Source organism: Prunus avium, chromosome 2, assembly GCF_965620075.1.
Source record: "Prunus avium chromosome 2, drPruAviu1.hap1.1, whole genome shotgun sequence".
Taxonomy (NCBI): Eukaryota; Viridiplantae; Streptophyta; class Magnoliopsida; order Rosales; family Rosaceae; genus Prunus; species Prunus avium.
In genome coordinates, this window is record NC_142285.1 from 9,002,254 (window position 1) to 9,024,807 (window position 22,554).

Here is a 22,554-nt window from a genome sequence, read left to right on the forward strand (position 1 = left end):
CCATATGCGGCGGCCAATCAATTCCAAGGGCTCCCGCAGTTCAACCAATTCCGCCCACAAGTTCATCAGGGGGCAGGGGCCAATTTCGCTGGACCTCATATAAACCAATTCGCCGGAGTGGGTGGATGGAATAATCTTGGTGGGAATAATCCATTACTAGGAAATCAAGCAATCGACCGAGGAGCGGTCGAGCAGATGATCCAAGATATGGTCCCTCATGCTAGAAGAATTGGTAGACCCGTCTACCGGAGGCCATATCCGGAGCATTTTGATCAAGAGGAATTTCCACGAGGATTCAAAGTTTCGGATTTTGCATTATTTTCAGGGGATGGACTCCAGTCGACCGTGGAGCATATTGGTCGATTCACTGCTCAATGTGCCGAAATCGGACATCGCAAGATCTTGAAATTAAGGCTATTCCCGAGCACCCTCACGGGGGCTGCTTTTTCATGGTATGTCAAACTTCCTCAGAACTCTGTTCCAAATTGGCAGACCATGGAGCAAATCTTCCACGAACAATTTTATCGGCCGGAGCCAGATGTGTCAATGGCCGACTTGGCCAAGATGCGCCAAGGACAAAACGAGTCCGTCCAAGAATACTTGGGGAAATTCAGAGAAGCAAGGGCTAGATGTACGGTCAACATGCCTGAACATGAGTTTGCAAAGTTGGCTCAAGGTGGGTTGTTGCTTGACCTCCGGAAGAAGTTCGAGGGTATTGAATTCCGCGATATTTATGATCTCCTACTTCGGGTGGATCGATACGAAGCTCTTTTAAAGGAGGAACAACAAAAGAATCGACCGATATCTCGACCAACTTTCTATAGAGATCTACCAAAACCTTCCACATCTAGAACCACGGCTGTCCACGCGGTGGAGGTCGAAAATATGGACTCGAATGAAGCAGACGATGAAGTTTTCCTAGAAGAGGAAGAAGAATTGGCGGGGATAAACTTGGCTGAAATCGTGGTCAGCGAACCACGCGTATGCAAGGCTTTGTCCAAAGCCTCCAAGGATCAGAGGCCAACAACGGTCCAGATTTCTAAGTTTAGCGGAACTTCTCAAAAGGGAGTCGGAACCAAGTCCTATACCTTTGACATTTCGAAAGCCGAACTAATTTTTGACCAACTTTTAAAAGAAAAGATGATAAAATTGCCAAATGGTCATGATATTCCATCGGCTAATGAACTTAGGAACAAGACTTTTTGCAAATGGCATAATGTATGGTCTCATGCGACTAACAATTGCCTTGTTTTTCGGAATGTCGTGCAGGATCTCATTGATCGGAAGATCTTGAAATTTCCAGAGAAAGCTACAATGGGTGTTGATCAGAATCCATTCCCAAATGCTCAGGCCAACATGGTAAATGCCAACTTCCCAAGGCCAGATCAACCTCGACCAAGATTAGACTTGGGTGGCTCCAGAAAGGCAGCAGCTGAGAGAAGAGCAAGGGAGAACTTGATGGATCCTAAGGCGAAGGGTAAGGCCAAAATGTACCCAGAAGTGACAAAGGCTCTAGATGAGAAAATGCCAATTATGGAAGAACCTCCCAAGGCTATTGTACTATGCAGTCGATGTCAATGTGAGGTCTCAGTGGAGGTAGTTCTACCAAAACCCAAGGAGTCAGCCAGGGAACCGACTAAGGAGATGATCAAGGATCAAGCCCAGACAGGTAGACCAAGAAGTGCTGGGAAAAATAAGATTAAAAGTTCGGCTGGGAATTACGGTCCATATAGCCCAAGGGGCATGATGGAGACTAGGCCGAACAAACGGCCATTACATGAGTACCAAGATAGGTACGAGAGGCCGCGATATCAGCCTAAGAGAAGAAATCAGCAGATGCCACTCAAGTATGAAGATGTTGATCCACTGAACCCAAGCCAAAATAAAAATAGAAGCATGTGGGTTTCGGTGGGAGAAGGAAAGAATCGAGATGTGGCTTATGTGTCAAGACCTCGCCCATCTGATGGTAGTGGTGTCCCAACTTTCAAGATGCCAAACACAAAGGCAGGACAATGGTATAGGAGTAGAGGTTCGAAGTTGCCTCCGATACCATTGAGCAAAACTCAAACAAGAAGGGCTCATAGACAATATGCTGCCACTTGTAAAGCGGAGTTTGGGTGGGCGGACGAGAGGCAAGCCCAACTTAACCGATTGGTCGACCTTCGAGAGAAGCTTCGACTAGAAGAGTTGGAGTTCGCCAAAGCTGATGCCGTGGCTTCGTTAGAGGCAGCAGCGGCCGAGGAGATGAAAATAAATCGACAATGGGTGAATGGTCAAGTTGTGGTGACAGCCTTAGATGAGCCGATGATGGAGTTGGAGGCTCATTTGACTGGAGCTTTTGAAGCAAGCAATCTCAAGGCGGAATCTAGCAGGCCAATGAAAGTGTTGGACGATGGACCATCAAAAGTTGAGAAGTTTAAAAAGATTCAACCCAAGGCCAATCCTTCGACCTCCAAGAAGCAAATACCAATTAAAGTGATATCACCACCCGTGGTCGAGGAGAAAAAAGAAAATAACCATGAAATGGTCGAGGATGTCAGAGGAAAACCCCAGACGACAGAAGATAAGCTGACGACGGAGGAGGACCAAGTCATGGTCGATGTCCAAACATCTGTAGTGGAAGAAAAGGCCGAACCAACGGCCAACGAAGAGACTGAAGAGACTTCAGAAAACCTAGGAGGCACCTTGGCCAATGATGAAGAACTTTATGGGGAGAATGAAGAGTATGGTGATGACGAGTATTTTGAAGACCTCCCAGAAGAAGCTATGGAGCAACTAGCTAATGAGTGTAGGGAAAAGATTACCAAGTTGGAAACTGAATTGAAGACAAATAAGACCAAGGTGAGGTTTGGGGACTTCGACGAGGTCGATGCTATGGTGGTCACACTTCCACTATTTTTCGAAGCTCAGCCAGGTCAACCAAACTCCATGGAGGGAGATGTTTTTGATGAAGTCGAGTCCATGGTTCAGATGAGAGAACCAAAGGAAATCGAGGTAATTCGGGAGATTCCAAAGGCAGAGGTAGCTCAACCTCAAATTGTGATGCCAAGTGCGGAGAAGGAAATGCCAGAGAAAGTGTGCTTTGAAATGCCTACCAAGAAGATGTCTTCCCACCTTAAACCTTTATACGTAAATGCTCACTTTGATGGGGTTCCAGTGAGCAGAGTTCTAGTTGATACGGGAGCCACGGTGAATATCCTCCCAGCTTCAGTGATGAGGAAATTGAAGAAAAGCTCAGAAGAACTAATTCCAACTGAGACAACGGTCAGTGGCTTTGTGGGAGACACCACAATATCAAAAGGAATCATCCCACTCCAAGTCAGAGTAGGAGAAAAGGTCAGGGCAACAGCTTTCTTTGTGGTGGAAACAACGGCTCACTTTACCGCGTTGTTAGGTCGAGATTGGATTCATGGAAATATGTGTGTCCCTTCATCGCTCCATCAAACTCTACAGTTTTGGCATGAGGATGGGAGCGTGGAATTGGTTCGGGCCGACTCACGGCCTTTCATGGCTTCAGCCAACGCGGTGGAGGCCAGGTTTTACGAGGATGATCTTGGTCCTCTTTATTTTACAGGGTCAGATATGAACGGCCGACCCACGGGAGTCTCGGCCAAGAAGTTGATAGACTTGGGGGCACACGATGCCCAAGCAGATGGGGAGCGCCCCACGATGTCTGATTTTTTCTCTCTTAATGATTGATACAACCATGAAAGAAGAGAATAAAGCCGCGGTGGAAGACACCTTGAGACGGCTATATGGTTTTTGGCCCGAGAGAGCGGCCGAGCATGGGTCCACCGCTCATTTGGTGGAGTTCCTCCACGAAGGCCCTGAAGATGATGCACTTGAAATTGAGGAAGTGGAATTGGCACCAACTCAGATGGATGATTCAAAGGCGGAAGTCCAAGACCCTTTGTTGGAAATCAACTTGGGGACGGAAGACAATCGTCGGCCAATCTACATTAGTGGTTTGATGGAGCCAGAACTTCGGGCCAAGATGGAAGAGCTTTTAAGAGAGTTCAAGGATTGCTTTGCTTGGGATTACACTGAGATGCCTGGACTAAGTCGTGACTTGGTCGAGCACCGTCTACCAACAACGGAGGATTTCAAGCCCTTCAAGCAGCCACCTCGCCGAATGTCGGCCGAAGTAGAATTACAGGTCAAGGAAGAAATTGTAAGGCTTGTTAAAGCCAAATTTATTAGGCCAGCAAGATATGTGGAGTGGCTTTCTAATATTGTACCTGTAAAGAAGAAAACGGGAGCAATAAGAATTTGTGTTGATTTTCGTAACCTTAATCTTGCAACTCCCAAAGATGAATATCCCATGCCCATGGCGGACCTCTTAGTTGATGGGGCAGCCAAGCATGAAATTTTATCCTTCATGGATGGACACTCCGGCTATAATCAAATTTTCATAGCCGAAGAAGACATTCACAAGACAGCCTTTAGATGTCCGGGTTCCATTGGAACCTTTGAGTATGTCGTGATGCCTTTCGGCCTAAAGAATGTCGGAGCCACATACCAACGGGCAATGAATGCCATCTTCCACGACATGATCGGTCGAAACTTAGAAGTTTATATCGATGATGTGGTTGTGAAGTCGGAGTCGAGACCAGGCCATTTGAATGACCTTCGGTTAGCCTTCGAGAGAATGCGAAAACATCAATTGAAGATGAACCCAAAGAAATGTGCCTTTGGAGTTTCTGCCGGAAATTTCCTAGGATTTTTGGTACATCAAAGGGGGATCGAAATTGATAAAAATAAGGCTAAGGCCATCATTGATGCGCCTCCCCCAAAAAACAAGAAAGGATTGCAAAGCTTGCTAGGCCAAATAAACTTCCTCCGGCGTTTTATAGCTAATTCAGCCGGGAAAGTCGAGCCTTTTTCATCTTTGCTAAAACTCAAGGATGAGGAGAAATTTCGATGGGAAGAAGTTCACCAAAAGGCATTTGATTCCATCAAAGAGTATTTGACCAAGCCACCGGTGCTAATCCCGCCGAAGCGAGGCCGACCTTTGAAGTTATATATTTCGGCCGCAGAAAATTCCATCTGAAGTCTTTTGGCCCAAGACAACGATGAGAAAAAGGAGCAAGCAGTGTACTACCTAAGCCGAATTTTAACGGACATCGAGAGAAAGTATTCACCGGTGGAGAAACTTTGTTTAGCCTTATACTTCACCGCAATCAAGTTAAGGCACTATATGTTGCCTTCCGTGGTGCATATAATCGCCAAGACTGATTTGATCAAGTACATGCTCACTCGGCCAATCATTAGAGGGCGAATTGGAAAATGGACGATAGCATTGGCAGAATTCACCTTCCGATACGTACCTCAGCAAGCCGTCAAGGGGCAAGCTTTGGCTGATTTCTTGGCCTCTCACCCTTGTGTTGAAATAGAAGACATGGACTTCTTCAAAGTCGACATGGTAAATTTATTCCCATGGCGTCTCTATTTCGACGGATCTCGAACATCAAATATGGGGGGAGCAGGTGTCATCATTGAGTCACCCCAAGGATTTCGAACTCGTTATTCATTTCAATTAGACTTTGATTGCACCAACAATCAGGCCGAATATGAGGCCTTGATCATTGGGTTGGAGATTTTGAGAGAACTTGGAATAAATAATGTGTCGATCATGGGGGATTCGATGTTGGTTCTAAAACAACTATCCGGCGACTACAAGGTAACCAGTCAAGCATTGCTTGGCTATCATGCCTTGGCCAGCCAACTAATAGAAGGTTTTGATGATGTGAGACTCACTCACCTACCAAGGGAGCACAACTCACAGGCCAATGCAATGGCCCAATTGGCCTCTGGAGTTCAGATCTCTGAAGGGCTTTCTGAGGAGTTATTCAAAGTTGAAAAACGGTCGTTGCCCTCAGTTTTTGAAAGAGGAATACCAATGGAAGTGATGGCATTGACTGTAACTCCAGATGATTGGAGACACGACATCGTGGAGTATTTGCAATGTCCAAGTGATCCGCATTGCCGACAGGTTCGACAAAGGGCCATAAGTTATGTGCTCAGGGATGAAGAGCTCTTTCGTATTGGCTCTGACGACTTACTCATGAAATGTCTGGGAAAGATTGATCAGATGGTGGTTATGACTGAGGTTCATGAAGGAATATGCGGAGCTCATCAAGCAGGCATCAAGATGAGATGGTTGCTAAGGAGGCATGGGTACTATTGGCCAACCATCTTGAAGGATTGCATTGATTACGCCAAAGGATGCCAAGGTTGTCAAAGGCATGGTCCGGTTCAACATGTTCTGGCCGGACCCATGAATCCTATTGTGAAGGCTTGGCCTTTCAAGGGTTGGGCGATGGATGTGATTGGCCAAATCCACCCGAAATCATCTAAGGGTCACAAGTTCATTTTAGTGGCCACAGACTTCTTTACAAAATGGGTAGAGGCTGTACCACTCAAGCAAGTTACCCAAGCTGAAGTGATAGAGTTTATTGAGAAGTCTATCATCCATCGATTCGGATTACCAGAGTCTATCATGACTGACCGAGGAACGGCTTTCGTGGGAGAAGCTGTCAAAGCAGCCGCAAAAAATTGGGGAGTTAGGATGGTTCAGTCCACCCCATACAATCCTCAGTCAAATGGTCAAGCTGAGGCCAGCAACAAAGTAATAAAAGGGATTTTGGAAAAAATGATTGAGAAAAATCCTAAAGAATGGTATTCTCTCCTCTCCAATACCCTTTGGGCGTACAGGACCTCTAAAAGGTCCGGCACGGGGACGACACCATTCGCACTCACATACGGCCATGACGCTGTCTTACCTCTCGAGATTTCTGTAAAATCTTTAAGGGTGGCTCGCCATGCTGAATGGAGTGAAGATGAGTATAATCAGGCGATGGCTCAAGAGCTAGATGATCTCGACGAAGTCCGACTTGAGGCTTTGGATAAATTAAAGGCCCAAAAAGAAAAGGTGGCCAGAGCATATGATAAGAAGACTAAGGCGAAGAGCTTCGGAGTTGGAGATTTAGTATGGAAAACTATTCTCCCATTGGGAACGAGAGATCGTAGTTTTGGTAAATGGTCTCCAACATGGGAAGGACCTTTTCTTATCAACCAAGTTTTAGGAAAAGGAGCATATAGGTTGAGTTATGAGAATGGTCGTCTCCATGATTCACCCATCAATGGCCGTTTTTTGAAAAAATATTACCCTACTTCTTGGGAGATGATGGGGACGTGATCCATCTTGGTCATGTTAAGGGCGAGGAAATGTGTATGACAAATGAAAAGATTTTCCAAGAAACATTCATTACAAAATAGAGTCATCACACGATAGGCCGAACAACGGTCAAAGAGTTTATCAAATTACATAAACCAGCGAAATAAAGCATGACAATAAAACACAAGTCTAGCTAAGCATAAAACAGGCCAACTAGTGGCCTAACATAAATCTAAGCATTAGGGAAAAAGTCATGGAGGGATCCCGTGAAGTTCTCCCACGCTCGGTTCCCGTCTGCTATGATGGCTAGCAAGCTCGTCTCGTCTTCCCCGAACCACCTTGCAACTTCTGAATCCTATTGGAGTTGAGCCTGAAGCGATCTGTGATTTCGAACATCCTCGGAAACCTGAGTGATGATGGCATTCCTCGTCTCCTCAAGTTGCTCAATGTGCCTTTGGATTTGCTCAACTTGATTCTGGAGTTGCTTAATTTTGTCACGAGATCTTTCCACCTCTCCATCAATACTCAGAACTTCTTGCTGCTTCTTTCGGCCCAACTCGACCTTTTGCATAATAACGGCATTGGCCGAAGAAACCTTATGCTTCAAGGCTCGACCTGCCTCTAGTTCCGCTTGGGCAATAGAATAGCGGACAATTTTCTTTTCTGCCTCTTCGAAGAGATGAGTGATTGCTTTAGTTGTGATCCGACCAGGAAAAAAGCCAGAAGCAGCCAAATTGTCAAGAGAAGTTTTGAGTCTAGCTCGCTCAGTCTCGTCAGCAAAAGAAGTATAATCCCGATCTAGGTAGGCTCGAACTAAAGCTTCAGCTCCAGGATCTCGTAACATCCCAAAAGTTAAAGATGAGGTAGCTAGTCGGGTTGAAGCATCATTTTTGGAAGTTGAGGCAGCCCATTGATCAAGATAGGCAAAGATATCCTCTACGGCCTGCAAAACAAATACATGTATATAAAGGTGGTTCATAAGAGTGGGAAATCATCCGAGGACAAGTAAATTGGTGTCAAGACTAACCTGAGGAGGTCGACCTTCTGTCCCCGTCTCCATGAATTTATCAGCTGGGTCTCTTCGTGGGGTTGAGATTGAATTCAAAGAAGCTGGAAGTTCTATCTCAATAGCCGGTTGAACGGCTGGAGCGTTGCCAAATCCAAGCCTTGTACCCTGAATAACCGAGGATTTTGGTAAAAGGTTCAGGAGAAATTGTATCAAAAAATTACAAATTCAAGGTTACCTGAGTGGCCTCAAGATAGGCCTCAGTAGTGCAGTGTCCGAATGTTAGGGCAGCCCCGCATACACCTCCCATGTCGTCGACAGCTGCCTCATTCTGAAAGTACCACAGAATGTAAGAGTGAGGCAAAGTATAAAAAGCCCAACTGATAAAAGGAAGCTTACCTCAACTCCATGACTAGAAGTCGTAGTCAGCCCACCGAGATCGAGCTCAAGCGTGGAAGCGTGAGAATCCTATATTAAACTACAAGTTAAGGAACTTGCTAAAAAATTAAATAGGAAACACGAGGTAAGAGATGAACTCACTGGAGCAATTGAAGAGGAAACAGCTGATTGAGCAATCGCAGTCGAATGAAATTGGTTGGGTAGTTCCACCAACCTTATTGAGTCTTCAACACCCAAGCCTGTAGGATGTGGGTTCTTTCTGGTTTTTCGCGGTCGAGCGAGTGAAATATTGTCGGCTGGTGGAAACTCAATATCATGGTTGGAGAGGTGCCCATCTTCCGCTGTCCCTAAAAGATATATGAGGTATAAAAAATAAATAAAAGGGCTAAAGTTCAACAGAAATCGGCTTACCACTGTCAGAAGAAAGTGCCCTCTTCTCGCCTTGATTGGAACTGGAGTCGGCAAGAGCTATCGACCCCATCTCTCTAGCTCTAGCTGCAAAAGATACAAAGTATCGATAAGGCTTATAGTCCAAAAAAAAAAAAAAAAGTGGAGTGAAGATTAAAAGTTTACCTTTCTTCCATTGGCTGTAGGAGGATGAACAGGGACAACCTCGGAAGATCCCCGCAATATCAGCTTTGAAGGGTTGCGAGAACCAGGTGGATGACATCCTCTCCCACCAGGACTTGAAGAAATCAGTAAAACCAAATTGAGGGTCCCTAGTTGGAAAGACAAAAGGTGCGGCTAACTCGCGATTATCAATCACCAAGGAAATCACCTCATCCTTTTTCTTGAAAGATACTCTCCATGAGGAGAAATGGTTGAGAGAATCAACCATGGGAGCTGGAACGCCCTGGATAAAACCTAATTGGCGGCCAACAGCGGCGGGGTAGTAGATCTCACAACCGCAATGATATTGGTTCCCTTCGCCTACCACGAGACCATAAGGAAGGTCTCGGTTGATGAGAATGCTAGCCCAAAGCTCTTGCCGTTCTTTTCTGTTCTCCAAAGTAGCTGGGGTGGCAAGATCCATGGCCAAATAGCTTGGGTAACGACGATCAAGACAGATGGAAAAATCATTAGGTGACCTCTCTGAACATTCATAGAAGAAGTCGAAGCAATCCTCGACGTGATGTTTCTGTAAAGGAAGTTGAGCTATTGGCAAGCCTAGAAGTGTGTCACTCTGGAATGTGACTTCAGATGGCCCCAATTCCGGAAAATAAATATGGAGCCATAATTGAAAAAGCCATATTGGGCCCGAAACATTGCATGACACGGGGTTAGGCGACACCATTTGGTGAAGGCCTCTATAGAGATATGCTAGGAAGATGGGACCCAAGGCCACTATTTCGCCATTTGCAAGAGTTTCGGCCAAAGATTGAACTTCTTGGGTAATGTGGCCAGACTTCGAACAAGTCAAGAACTTGCACAACCACATCTGTAGAAAGGCCACATGTTCCTCATAAGATACCCCATTCCTCGGAGCTCCGGATGAGGACTTGGCAAAGCGAAAATAAGTTTCGACCCATTTGCTGAAATATTTGTTGGTCTTACTATAGGATAGCTTTGAAATAGATTTTGGAAGGTCAGCTGCTGAATAGTCCTTTCCATGTGGTCGGAGGCCGGCAATCGCGGCTAAATCAAGTAAAGTAGGAGTCATCATCCCAAACCGGAGCTTCAGGCAGTTGGTGGAGCATGACCAAAAGCATAAACTTGCTATGAGGAGGGAGCGGTCACAAGGAAAAGTCCCAGTGGCGCATAAAACTAAGGTATCATAAATCCCGATTTTATGCCAGAAGGTTTTCAGCTTTGGCTCCAGAGCTTTGAACCAATCATACCAATCTCTTTTGGGATCGCCGCCCGGATTATTTTTCTTTACCTTGGACGTTGTTCCAGCAGTGGTGATGGCATTAGGAATAGGCACATTTGGCCAACCTTTGATAGGTCGAATTTTCTCCCAAGTCTTCGACCATTCAAATTTCATTTTATAGGGTGGCTGGTCGTCATGTTGTTCAGCCCAAATCACCACCACATCATCCGGCGGTTGAAGTAAGTAAAGAGGGCCCAAAACAAATAAGTTTCCCTGGTGTCGGACGGCAAATGATTCCTTAGGTTAGTTTTGACTTTCATCCATGGCTTTCTTCAATTTGGCCAAATGAGATGTGACTGGGTCTGGCGCCATAATCCTCCTACAAACATCAAGATCAGAAAGCATATAATGGCAAACGCGAAGACTGCTAAGAACACTAGAATTATTCGGGCTTTCAGAAGTCTTGACTGGGAATTAAATGTTTGAAGGCAAACCGGTATGTATAGTACCTTGGGTTTCCTAAAGTTAGGAGCTAATGAGTTCCTTCAAGATTGATGGGTAGTGCCTCCCTAGAATCTAACTCAATCCAAGATAAAATATGCCAGAGATTGGCATAAATCCATGAAGACCAACATCTAATTCCTGATTTCGATTCCTTTCCCCTTTTGTCAACTAAAGGCTAAGAAATCGAGGGGGCAATGTTTGAGTGTGGTTGAAAATTCACAGCAATTGATTACAGCCCATAAGAATGCTTTCAACAATATAAATGCATCTATTTGATTGTTGTACAACGAATATGAATAAATACATCTTGGTGCTCCTTTCAATAATATATAATTGAGCCTCAACAATATGGTGCACCAATATATTTATTCATATCTATTCATGCAGAAGGCATATTAGATCAAGTTGCATCTGATAAAATGGATTGTTAGCCTCAACTAATGCATTTATATAAATGCACTCAATGGATTGCCTTTATATCCAAAAATATCCCAGTACATGATGTCAATGGCGTGGGAACTTGCTGAAAACAACTCAAAGGCCATCAATTGGCCTATTGTTATTTGTTTAAGTTATATATATATATATATATATATATATATATATATATATGCATATGTATATATATGCAGACCATGGCTATATATGTGAGAAAAAAAAAAGAAAATGCATTAAAATCTGAAAATAATTCAAAAGCCATCAATTGGCTTGTTGTCATCAGTCTAAATTTAAATAGGATAAAGAGTTTGGCATACCTGTTGATGGACTAACTGGTTATGGAGGAGCTTACAACTATAGGGGAGGTTGGAGCTGGAGTTGAGCAGATGAAGTGATGAAAGTGGCGTAGGAATTCTCTGCAAAAGGGAAGAGAAAAGATGAAGGGTTGCAACTTTTCAATATAAAACTATGTGTTGGTGGGAGAAAGTGACGGGAGCTTTAGCTTTTGCATGATTACAATCACTTTATATACATATATATATATATATATATATATATATATATATATGAAAGTGGCGCAGGAATTTTCTGAAGATGACTCAGAGGCCACCAATTGGCCTATTGCTTTTTGTTTAAGTTATATATATATATATATATATATATATATATATATATATATATGTCATGATTGGTATTATTAGACCCACCCACCAATTATTTGGCAAAAATCCTCGGATTACATAAAAATCCTCCGCCTGCGCCAAAAATCCTCGGATTACATAAAAAATCCTCCGCCTACGCCAAAAATCCTCGGATTACATAAAAATCCTCCGCCTACGCCAAAAATCCTCGGATTACATAAAAATCCTCCGCTGAGCCAAAAATCCTCGGATTACATAAAAATCCTCCGTTGAGCCAAAAATCCTCGGATTGCATAAAAAATCCTCGGTTGTGAGAAATGTTCCTCAATGTAAAAATGTCAGAGTAGCCTGAACTCAAGAAGTATGCTTTGGAGTTCCAGCAGTTGTTTTCCTACAAGCGGCGGAGTTTAAAGATAGGAGAACATTAACATTGAGAGAAATAAATTGTCGGGCAGTTCGCGCCTAGAGTTCCGGAAGGCATTAACATTGGGAGGATTATCAAGACATTGGGGGCAGTTCACGCCTAGAGCTCCGGAAGGCATTAATTCTAGGAAGATTTTCAAGACAGAGTTGGTTGAGGCCATTTATCAACCAAATCCATGAACTGATGGAAGCTCTATAAATTGATCGTCAGAAGAAGAGAAGAGGACCGCCAACTGAATACACAAAATCTATCTCTTTATCCTGTACTTTTCAATTCATAGTCTAGGATTTTATCTTTCAAGCTCTTCAGATTATCAAAGTTCTTCGTTTTCCTAGTGTAAGCTTACTTTCTTGCAATTCAATTTCAATTGCCTTTACATTCGAATTTAATTCAAGTCTTTATCACTTTAATATATTTTCCTCGCACTTACATTTCTCGCACTTAGATTTCTGTCATTTCGTTTATTGCATTTACATTCGCTGCACTTATCACAAAAATCCTAAAAATAGCTCAATCATCCTTGACCTCAAGGAAGAAAAAGAACCTAGGCCAAGAGGAGGTTCCTTGCTTGGTCGATCAATTGTTTGATTAAAAGTCAGAAGCGCAAACACACTCACACAATCTTTCCATCCAAGCCATCAAGTGGTTTGGTGGTGGCACGCCTACGCATCTCAAGAGAAGAAGGACCAAAAACTCCTTCCATTGGCCTATCCGGCCGAAAAGAGGGAAACAGATTGGTCATATATTTTTAATCCCAACTGATAGATTGCATGTATGTTGTATATTAAATCTACAAACACATCTAATGAAAACTATTCAACGATGAAGATTAAAAATAGATAATCAATCTTTAACTTAAATACTTATTGAATTCGACAAAAAAGAAAATTACTTATTAACTGTATGAAATTGCGGTGCATTGAAAGATAAGTTAATTGTCGTTACTCACAAACATTTTTCTTGCTAAATACATTTTGTTTCTAGTTTCGTATTAGTGGAACAAAACATATTTTGTGAATTACTTGCACATGTAATGTTTTCAGTTTTCAAAAAATAAAATAAAAAATGTTCATATCCAAAAATAAAGAAATTAAAAGAAAAAAAAAAGCTTTTGAAGCTATAAAACAAGAGTGCTGCTAAACGAACCCTAAAATTAACTGAGTACACCTACTATCAAACTATTTATTGAATTACTAATTTACCCTAATACAAAACCGGCCAAACTTTGGGTTGAAATTTAACCCACCTAAGTTAGAAATTTCTCAAATCCTACCCAACTATCAGCTAGAGTACGAAAAATAGGTGGAAAAGCATACCTCACAAGACCAGATTGGTGGCCAGAGGAGGGAGAAACCGGCAGCGCAAAAACTGCCAAAATTCGGCTATTTTCGCTGCGGTTTTCGGTGGGATCCGACGGCTGATGGTGGCAGGGGAGGCCGAGCTATGATGGCGTGAGCTAGCCAGTGGTTTCAGGTCTAGTCTGCCGGGCAGGGGTGGAGTGTGGCGGTTACTGGAAGAAGGGAGGCGGTCGGGAAAACCAGGGGGGAAGAGGAGGGGGGGGGGGGGGGGGGGGAGAGATAGAGAAGAGAAGAGAGAGGTTTGTTTTTATAAAAAAATGATTCTAAAAATTACCATTTTGCCCCTAACGTATTTTTTATCGTATTTTCTTCAATACGACTCGGAATTGAGCCCATTACATGTCTACGGACTCGTTTCATCATGCTCTACGCAACGATACAAGCGAAATTTCCAAATTCCTTCCCAGTTAAAAAGTCAACTTTAAACTGAATAAAATATTCTAGGGGTATAATTGTCTTTTTCTATTATAATTTAATAATTATAATTTAATTAAGGTTTGGGTTATTACATACATTGCAGTAATATATATATATATATATATATATATATATATTCAGAGTTCAACAATAATATGTACCTACAAACAGGGATGGAGCCAAAAAAAAAAAGGGAGATTCACTATTATACCCAATATATGGGCCCAAATTATAAAAATACCCTACATGAAATGGACTTTAGAAATACACTCAAAGCTCATTTATAACATAAGAAAGAGACTTTTAACTTCTTATAAATTACAAAGCTGCCATCAATTTCTTAAAGCAAACCCAATCCAAAAACCTCATAAAAAAACTCAAAATACTCAATAGGGTATCAAAGTAATTTAATAATCAAAATTAAATTCAATAGGGCTAGCTGTCATTTTTTGGGTTTTTTTTGTTTGTTTATAGAAATTAAATGGTGTAGGATTTATCTATATTATTTGTGCTAAGAATGAGTATATGACTAAATATCTCAAAAAAATATTCGTTGGGTTCATCTCCAAACAATAAAGTAAGAGTAGAAATTTCAACAACATACTTAAAGACAAAGTTCATACATTAATGCATAATGTCTTTCTTCTTCCAATAGAAAAACCTTCACCCACGAAATAATTACCACCTGCTTGTTCTCCTCCAATATTTGGTTTAAAAGGTAGCAGCAAAGACAAAATGCAGAATCTGTTTCTATACTATATTCCAACAAAGTAGAAAAATCATCTAACCAAGCAGGATTAAATCTTCTTAATGTTTTTCCAAATTGCTTGTAAGGGAAATTATGGACTCTAGACTGACAAGGACCTTTTCGCAAATATGCTCTCCTAACTTGATCTCTAACATTAGGATTGTAAGGGAAAACCAAGTAAACTTACCTTACCACCGTGACATTGAGAAAAGAAGAAAGACCAGCAAGCAACGGTTTAGAGAAGGAGGAGAAGAAAGAGCCGTGGGGTTGGAGAAATTATAGAATGGTACGGTATCACCACGTCAGCGGGTGATACTTCCACTCATATATTGACATGTGTCTTTTTAACCCTCCACTAATTAAATTATTTTCCAGCTAGACATTAGGTTTCAATTTGACCCTTTTGAATAAAATTAAAACAAAAAAAGAAAGAAGACGACTGCAGCCAAGGTCTGCAGTCCTATCCCCATTGCTGCCGCCCCTCCCCTTCTTTTCCTTCATCTCTCTCTCTCTCTCTCTCTCTCTCTCTCTCTCTCTCTCTCTCTCTGTGTGTGTGTGTGTGAATCACTTTATTTAATAGTTGGCGTTTATTGGATCATCTTTTGTCAAGGCCATGCGGGATTGAGAGCAAAGTTGGATAAAGAGAACTTGGATCTGGAGTGTTTGAGGGAGATGAAGGCAACCTAGATGAGGAGATTGAAGGATTGGGGAAAGGAATACAAACAGGGAGGGAGGGCGCTGCAAGGGGGACTGTGAACTGGACGGAGTTGGGAGGGGCGATCCGGCTGAGGGGGCTGCGAACTGGACAGAGGTGGGAGGCTGTGACACAGTTTTTTTTTCTCTTTTAATTTTTATGAAGGGTAGAATTGGAACCCAATGTCTAGCTGAAAAAAAAGTATAAATTTTCTTTTAAAAAATACACATGGCAAATTCTAAATGGAAGTATCACCCGCTGATGTGGTGATACCGTACCATTCTATAATTTTTCAGCACTACTTGTTGGCACTTCGAGTTGCTGAGGAATATTGGATACCGTTATTTGTTAGCACCCAAAATACGCAAAGAAGACGGACAATTTGCTAAGTTTATCCTTGTGTTCACTGATTAGATCCATGAGCATTAAAGTCCTCCTTTTGAAACTGCGTAATTATTCAAAATTGGAATTTACTGGTAATAATTTATATATATATATATAAATATAAAGCGAAAGGCAGAGAATGGTAAAATATTTAAAATAGAAAAACTCTTTTTAATAACACAAATTTCTCATCTTTGTTCTGAAAAAAAAAATACATTGATTGGGGAGTTATGGTAAACTCAATTTCAAATATAAGGAATTGATATAATTTCGAAGAATGCAAGGAATTAACTTTCTCAAAGCTAAAGACATGGAATACACAAACCCACAATTGTCCTCTATCTTGTTATTTAATTAAGATTTTAGATCTGACAAAACAAAAAAATAGAATTAACCCAAAATCGAAGAATGAATTTCTACAAGAGGGAGGCTTACAATTGAAATTGGAAAATTTGTACAAACCAAATACGTAAATTTGCAAATAGGATAGAAGAAGTCTGCTACTTAAATTAAGTGAAATCGAAACCAAGGGCATCGATCTGGATCTGGAGGCTTTGCTGGAAGGCGAGGAGAGGACGGAGGCTTTGCTGCTGTAGCTGATTACATAAAGTAACAAATTAATTAATCCTTGAGTGGAGGACAGGTTTGAGTGGAAGAATTAATTAATCGTTTATCCTTGTGTTCACTGCAATTAGATCCTTTTGAAATTGCGTTATTATTCAAAAGCTTTTGCGTCCAACTTTGCGTATACAGACGACCCCATCCCCATGTGAGGCCACCGAAAGACTATTGTGTTTTACCTATACAATATTATATTGCATCCCCATATGAGGCGACATTGCATCCCCATGAAAAGCTATTGTGTTGCATTGTACCTAACGCAATATTATATTGCATCCCCATGTGAGGCCATGGAAAAGTTTTCAGAAGTTGCCTCACAAACAAAGAAGGAACAGTCCTTGAAATATTTTACTTCATCCAAATCCCTTGCAGTCTGCAGAGAAGAGAGAAGACATGGATTTGATCGGAGAGGCTCTTATCTCTGCTTCTGTCCAGGTGTTGTGTGACAGAATTACTTCAAGCGAGTTCGTCGACTTATTTCGGCAGAAGAAACTCGACGAACCACTCCTCATCAACTTGAAGACGACATTGTTGACTTTGTTCGTGGTGCTCAATGATGCAGAGGAGAAGCAACTTGTGAATCCTGCTGTGAGAGAGTGGCTTAACGAGCTCAAGCATGCTGTCTTTGATGCAGAGGACTTACTGGATGAGATCGACACTGAAGCTTTGCGATGCAAGCTGGAAGGTGAAGATCAAACCCACAAATTAACCAATAAGGTGTGGAACTTACTCCCTTCTTCTCGTAATCATTTTTATCAAAGCATGAATGTCAAGATACAAGAGTTGTTTCAAAGATTAGAAAACTTTGTACAACAGAAAATTGCTCTTGGTCTGGGAGAAGTTGCTAGGAGGAAGGTTTCACATAGAACTCCAACAACTTCCTTGGTTCATGAACCTTGTGTATATGGTAGAGATGAAGTCCAAGAAAATTTATCAAAAGTGTTGCTATCTGATGATGCAAGCAAGGATGATGTGTCTGTCCTCACCATTGTTGGAATGGGTGGGGTTGGCAAGACAACCCTTGCTAGAATGCTTTACAACAACAATAAGGTGAAAGGGCATTTTACACTTCAAGCTTGGGCTTGTGTTTCAGAAGACTATAGTGCTGTTAGAATAACTAAAACTATTCTTGAGTCAGTCAATACAAAGCCTTGTAATACGACAGATCTGAATTTGCTTCAAGTTGAATTAAGAGAACAGCTGAGGGGAAAGAAATTTTTATTTGTGTTGGATGATCTGTGGAATGAAAATTATGGTGATTGGGAGTGCCTCCAAACTCCTTTTACTTCAGGGGCAAGGGGAAGCAAAGTCATTGTAACAACACGGAACAAAAATGTAGCATCTTTAATGAAAAATGTTCCCATTCAATTCTTGGAACCATTGTCACCTCAAGACTGCTGGTTGTTACTTGCTAAACATGCTTTTGGAAATGAAAACTATAGTGCAAATTCAAACTTGGTAGACATTGGCAAGCAAATTGCACTTAAGTGCAAAGGGTTGCCTTTAGCTGCACAAACACTCGGGGGTTTGTTACGTTGCAATATAGATTCTGAGGAGTGGAATAGAATACTAAATAGTAATATTTGGTACCTATCCTATGGTACAATTGACATTCTTCCGGCTCTATGGTTGAGTTATCATTATCTCCCTGCTCAGTTAAAGCAATGCTTTGTTTATTGTTCAATTTTTCCAAAGGATTATGAGTTTGAAAAGGAAGATGTAGTTCAATTATGGATGGCAGAAGGCTTAGTTACACAAGTTGATAATGGGAAGATTATGGAATCAGTGGCTAGAAAATACTTTGATGAGTTATTATCCCGGTCGCTGTTTCAAAAGTCAAGAGAATTTGGTTTCACAATGCATGACCTCATTCATGACTTGGCTATGTTCATCTCTAGGGGGTTTAGCCTTAGGCTGGAAGGGGTGGAATCACATGAAGTTCAAAGAGCTCGTCATTTGTCCTTTGCTAGGGGAGAATTTGATGTTGCTCAAAAATTTGAGCCATTATATGGGGCTAAGTGTTTGAGGACCTTCCTACCTACCTCTTTAAAACAAATTGAATATTATGAAGAATTTTATGTAAGTAAAAAGGCTCTACAACATTTGTTGCCCTCACTAAGATGTTTACGGGTGCTATCATTGTCACGTTATCAAAATGTCACTGAGTTACCTGATTCTATTGGAAACCTCATTCACTTGCGCTACTTGGATCTTTCCCATACCGCAATTGAAAGGTTACCTGGGGTACTTTGCAATCTCTACAACTTGCAGACGTTGCTATTGTCAAATTGTTCCTCTCTCCTTGAATTGCCGGCAGATATCAGAAAGTTGATTAATTTACAGAAATTAATGTTGGCAAGTTGTAGCTCTCTTACTAAATTGCCCTTAGGAATGACTGAGTTGATTAATTTGCATCATCTTGATGTCAGTGGAACTAAAATTGAAGAGATGCCGGTGCAAATGGGAAGATTGAAAAGTTTGAGACAATTGACTGCTTTTGTTGTGGGCAGATCTGTTGGGTCAAGCATAGGAGAACTGAGGGAGTTCTCGCAGCTTCAAGGAAAACTTGCAATTTTGAAGCTACAAAATGTAGTTGATGCTAGGGATGCATTGCAAGCCAATTTGAAGGACAAGAAAGATCTCAAGGAGTTAGAGTTGGCATGGAGTGCAGAGGATGCTGATGATTCCCAAAAGGAGAAAGATGTACTTGACAAGCTCCACCCTTGCATGAATATAGAGATACTAACCATCCGATTCTATGGTGGAACCAACTTCCCGAATTGGTTAGGAGACTCGTCCTTCTCTAATTTACAAGTTATGCATCTGAGTGATTGTAGTTATTGTTGGTCACTGCCACCAGTTGGGCGGCTACCCTCTCTCAAAGAGCTATGTATAGAAAGAATGAAGTCTGTTAAGATGATTGGCGTGGAATTCTATGGCAGAAATGGAGCTTCTCTTATTCAGCCATTTCAATCACTAGAGAAGCTAAAGTTTATGGAGATGGCAGAGTGGGAGGAATGGGTACATGCAAGTGGAGGCGAATATGGTCAAGATTTCCCTCGTCTCCAAGAGTTGATTCTAACCAACTGTCCGAAGCTGAGCAGAAGCTTGCCTTGTCATTTGCCTTGCTTGAAGAAGCTTACGGTGTCTGGGTGTGAGGTTTTACATGATGAAGGGGCCAATACTACAACAACCAGTAGTCTTAACTACAGATCTCTTGAAGAGTTGGAAATAGAAGGTGGATGCCAAAAGGGTCTGTTATCATTACTAGTGGAAATTGGAAATTTCGTTGACATACAATGCTTGCCCAATCGCCATTGTCTTCAACATTTGAGTCTCCGGAATTGTCCAACGCTGTCTTCGTTCCCTAAAGATGGGTTACCCGCTACTTTGACCACACTTTATATACAGAACTGTAAGAGATTAGAATTCCTACCTGACGAGATGTTGGCCAAATTAACATCGCTCGAATCTTTGTGGATAGATAATAGCTGTGATTCACTGAGGAACTTCCCGGTGAGCATTTTTCCCAAATTGAAGCAGCTTGACATTAGCGGTTGTGAGAATCTGGAATCCCTTTCCTTCATTGAAGAAGGAGTTAATGAGAATCTCAGTCATCTCAGAGAATTGTTTATCGATGGTTGTCCAAATTTGTTGTGTTTTCAATGTCAGGGAGGATGGCCCACTCCCAACTTGAATGAATTTAGAGTCAGCAAATGCAAGAATTTCAAGTCATTACCCGAAGGCATTCACACCCTCACAGACCTTCGACTGTTGAAGGTGAATGATCTTCCAAATCTGGATTCATTTGCAGAAGGGGGTTTGCCTCCCAACATCCGATCTTTGTGCACTCGTAGTTGTGAGAGGCTGAGGGCTCCAGTGGTAAAGTACTGGGGATTGGAAGGACTTGTCTCCCTTAAATCATTTATAATTGGTGGCAGTATCTTGGAGACGTTGCTCAAGGAACACCTGCTCCCTACCACTCTTCGCACTCTAGTTATTAGTGCGTGTCACAGTATCCAAGTCCTGCCAGGAGAAGGGGAGGGACTTCAACACCTCACTTCTCTCCAAACGCTGCTAATTGAAGCGTGTGACAACCTCCAATTCCTGCCAGGAAAGGGACTTCAACATCTCACTTCTCTTCAACAGCTATATATTACTAGGTGTGACAGTATACAATTCTTGCCAGAAGAGGGTTTGCCGCCATCTCTTTCTTTACTTTCCATCTACAATTGTTCTGCCCTGGAGAAAAGGTATCAGAATAAGACGGGGAAAGATTGGGCCAAGATATCTCACATTCCTTGCATCAGGATAAATGACCAAGTCATCATCATATGATATGATATGAGCAAACTCAGATCACACTCGGGTATGCAATCCCATTAACGTTTTTTGTCAATTACCTTGGCACTCCTGTTTACTGGTCTCATGCTTTTTTCTGATCAAAATCATTTTGAACAATTTGTGCTTTAGACAAAAACTCAATCTGATTTGTATTATTCTAATGCTCAGTAATTATGGTTCTATTTACTTTATTTCTCATTGGGGTTGTTTTGCTGATCGCAACTTATATCCTATTTAAGTCTCAAATGCTGAGTAATTATCTGTCTTTTTGCCTGGTAAGGTTTCTTTAGGTGTCAGGAGAATTTAACATTGTATATAGCTCTTTATTTTTCTACAAAACAATTGTCACAATGAGGAGAAATAGAAAGGTTTACCTGGAATATCTCAAGCGACACATTCCTACATTCAGGCATCGAATGCACAGCATTTTTCTTTCCATAATAAGAATGTATTTGAGTCTCATTTGAGCTAGCTTAGATTGTAATCAATGTCTATGGATAACCTGTGAGCTTAAAGTTGTAAGATAAAAGTTAACTTGTCCCCTGTTTTGTAAATTGTAATTTTTTTTTTTCTTCTATCCTTCTCATTTGTCTTTCCCCTGTTTTGTTTATTATGAAAAAAATTGGTTTTCATTGATACTTTTTGACATAGGTGGCATGGCACAAGCTGGTTATTCTGTTACCAGCTTGAAGCTTGTGTAGATATGTTATGCTCTTGTATATCTGATCACAAACATCAACAATGGAGGAATTTATACTAATCACATGGTTCAAAGGAGGCAACTTTCCTTTGCCCTATCTCTCTGGTCCATCTGCTGCCAGTTAAGGAGGTAAGATTCATCTGGTTTAACCCTGCGTTGTGTAATGCATTGTTGTGTGTGAAGCTTAAACTCTTTGGAGGAAAGATGAGGGCTATGGTTTTGGGAAGATTTGATGTAATGACAATTTACTAGGCTGTTTGGTGGATAGGGATATGAGGGTCTTTGATGATTTGAAAGGAGAGAGGGTGAGGAGGGGAGGGTTCATTTCTTGGGCTCCTTACTTGACTCTTTATCCTTGGAGTTTAGGGATTTTTCTTTATCTGTCATCTTATTAAATAGACAAGCTGCTGTAGTTTAGATCCTTTTGATGCAATATTTCTGTTGTATGTGTACTTGCAGACTTGAGAAAAAAACTTCCCATGCATGATTTCAGAGTCGAAGCTCATGGTTCAATCATTGACGTCAGCTTGGCTGCTTACTTCATTGTAAATGCCTTTCACTGTTCGATTACGTAAGGATCTGACCAATCATATTCATAGATATTGTATTCTTTGATCCTTTATTGTTGTTTATTTGGTGTTTTCTTCTGAAAGAATTTTCATGATAATATTTTCTTTTCAGTTTTTCTGAAGATGCCTGCAAGTGAGATAGATGGTGAAGGAATCAGAGCTGATCTTGAGGTCTCTGATGCCACTGTTGTTGCAACATATGTTTGGTTCTCGCAATTCAATCCCTGATGAGCTTCAGAAATTGGTCGAGGTCAAGGTCGAGACAGGGATGATTGATGGTGAAATGGATGCCATTTCTTCTTGCAGCCTGTTCTCAAAGT

At 41.6% G+C, this 22,554-nt stretch overlaps 1 protein-coding gene across 8 annotated transcripts; it reads left to right on the plus strand.

The window, feature by feature from the left end:
- Nucleotides 1–17,014: 17,014 nt before the first annotated feature.
- Nucleotides 17,015–20,985, plus strand: LOC110747914 (putative disease resistance RPP13-like protein 1). 8 transcript variants are annotated; one of them, XM_088249076.1, is made up of 3 exons: nucleotides 17,015–20,494; nucleotides 20,573–20,636; nucleotides 20,709–20,985. In XM_088249076.1, the coding sequence occupies exons 1-3, from the start codon at nucleotides 17,015–17,017 to the stop codon at nucleotides 20,957–20,959; spliced, it is 3,795 nt and encodes a 1,264-aa protein (XP_088105202.1). In that variant the 3' UTR covers nucleotides 20,960–20,985. The 8 variants fall into 8 exon arrangements, with proteins under 8 accessions (XP_088105202.1, XP_088105203.1, XP_088105201.1 ...); XM_088249077.1 differs by having other exon boundaries at nucleotides 17,015–20,487; nucleotides 20,563–20,630; XM_088249075.1 differs by having other exon boundaries at nucleotides 17,015–19,859; nucleotides 19,893–20,630.
- The last annotated feature ends 1,569 nt before the right edge of the window (nucleotides 20,986–22,554 follow it).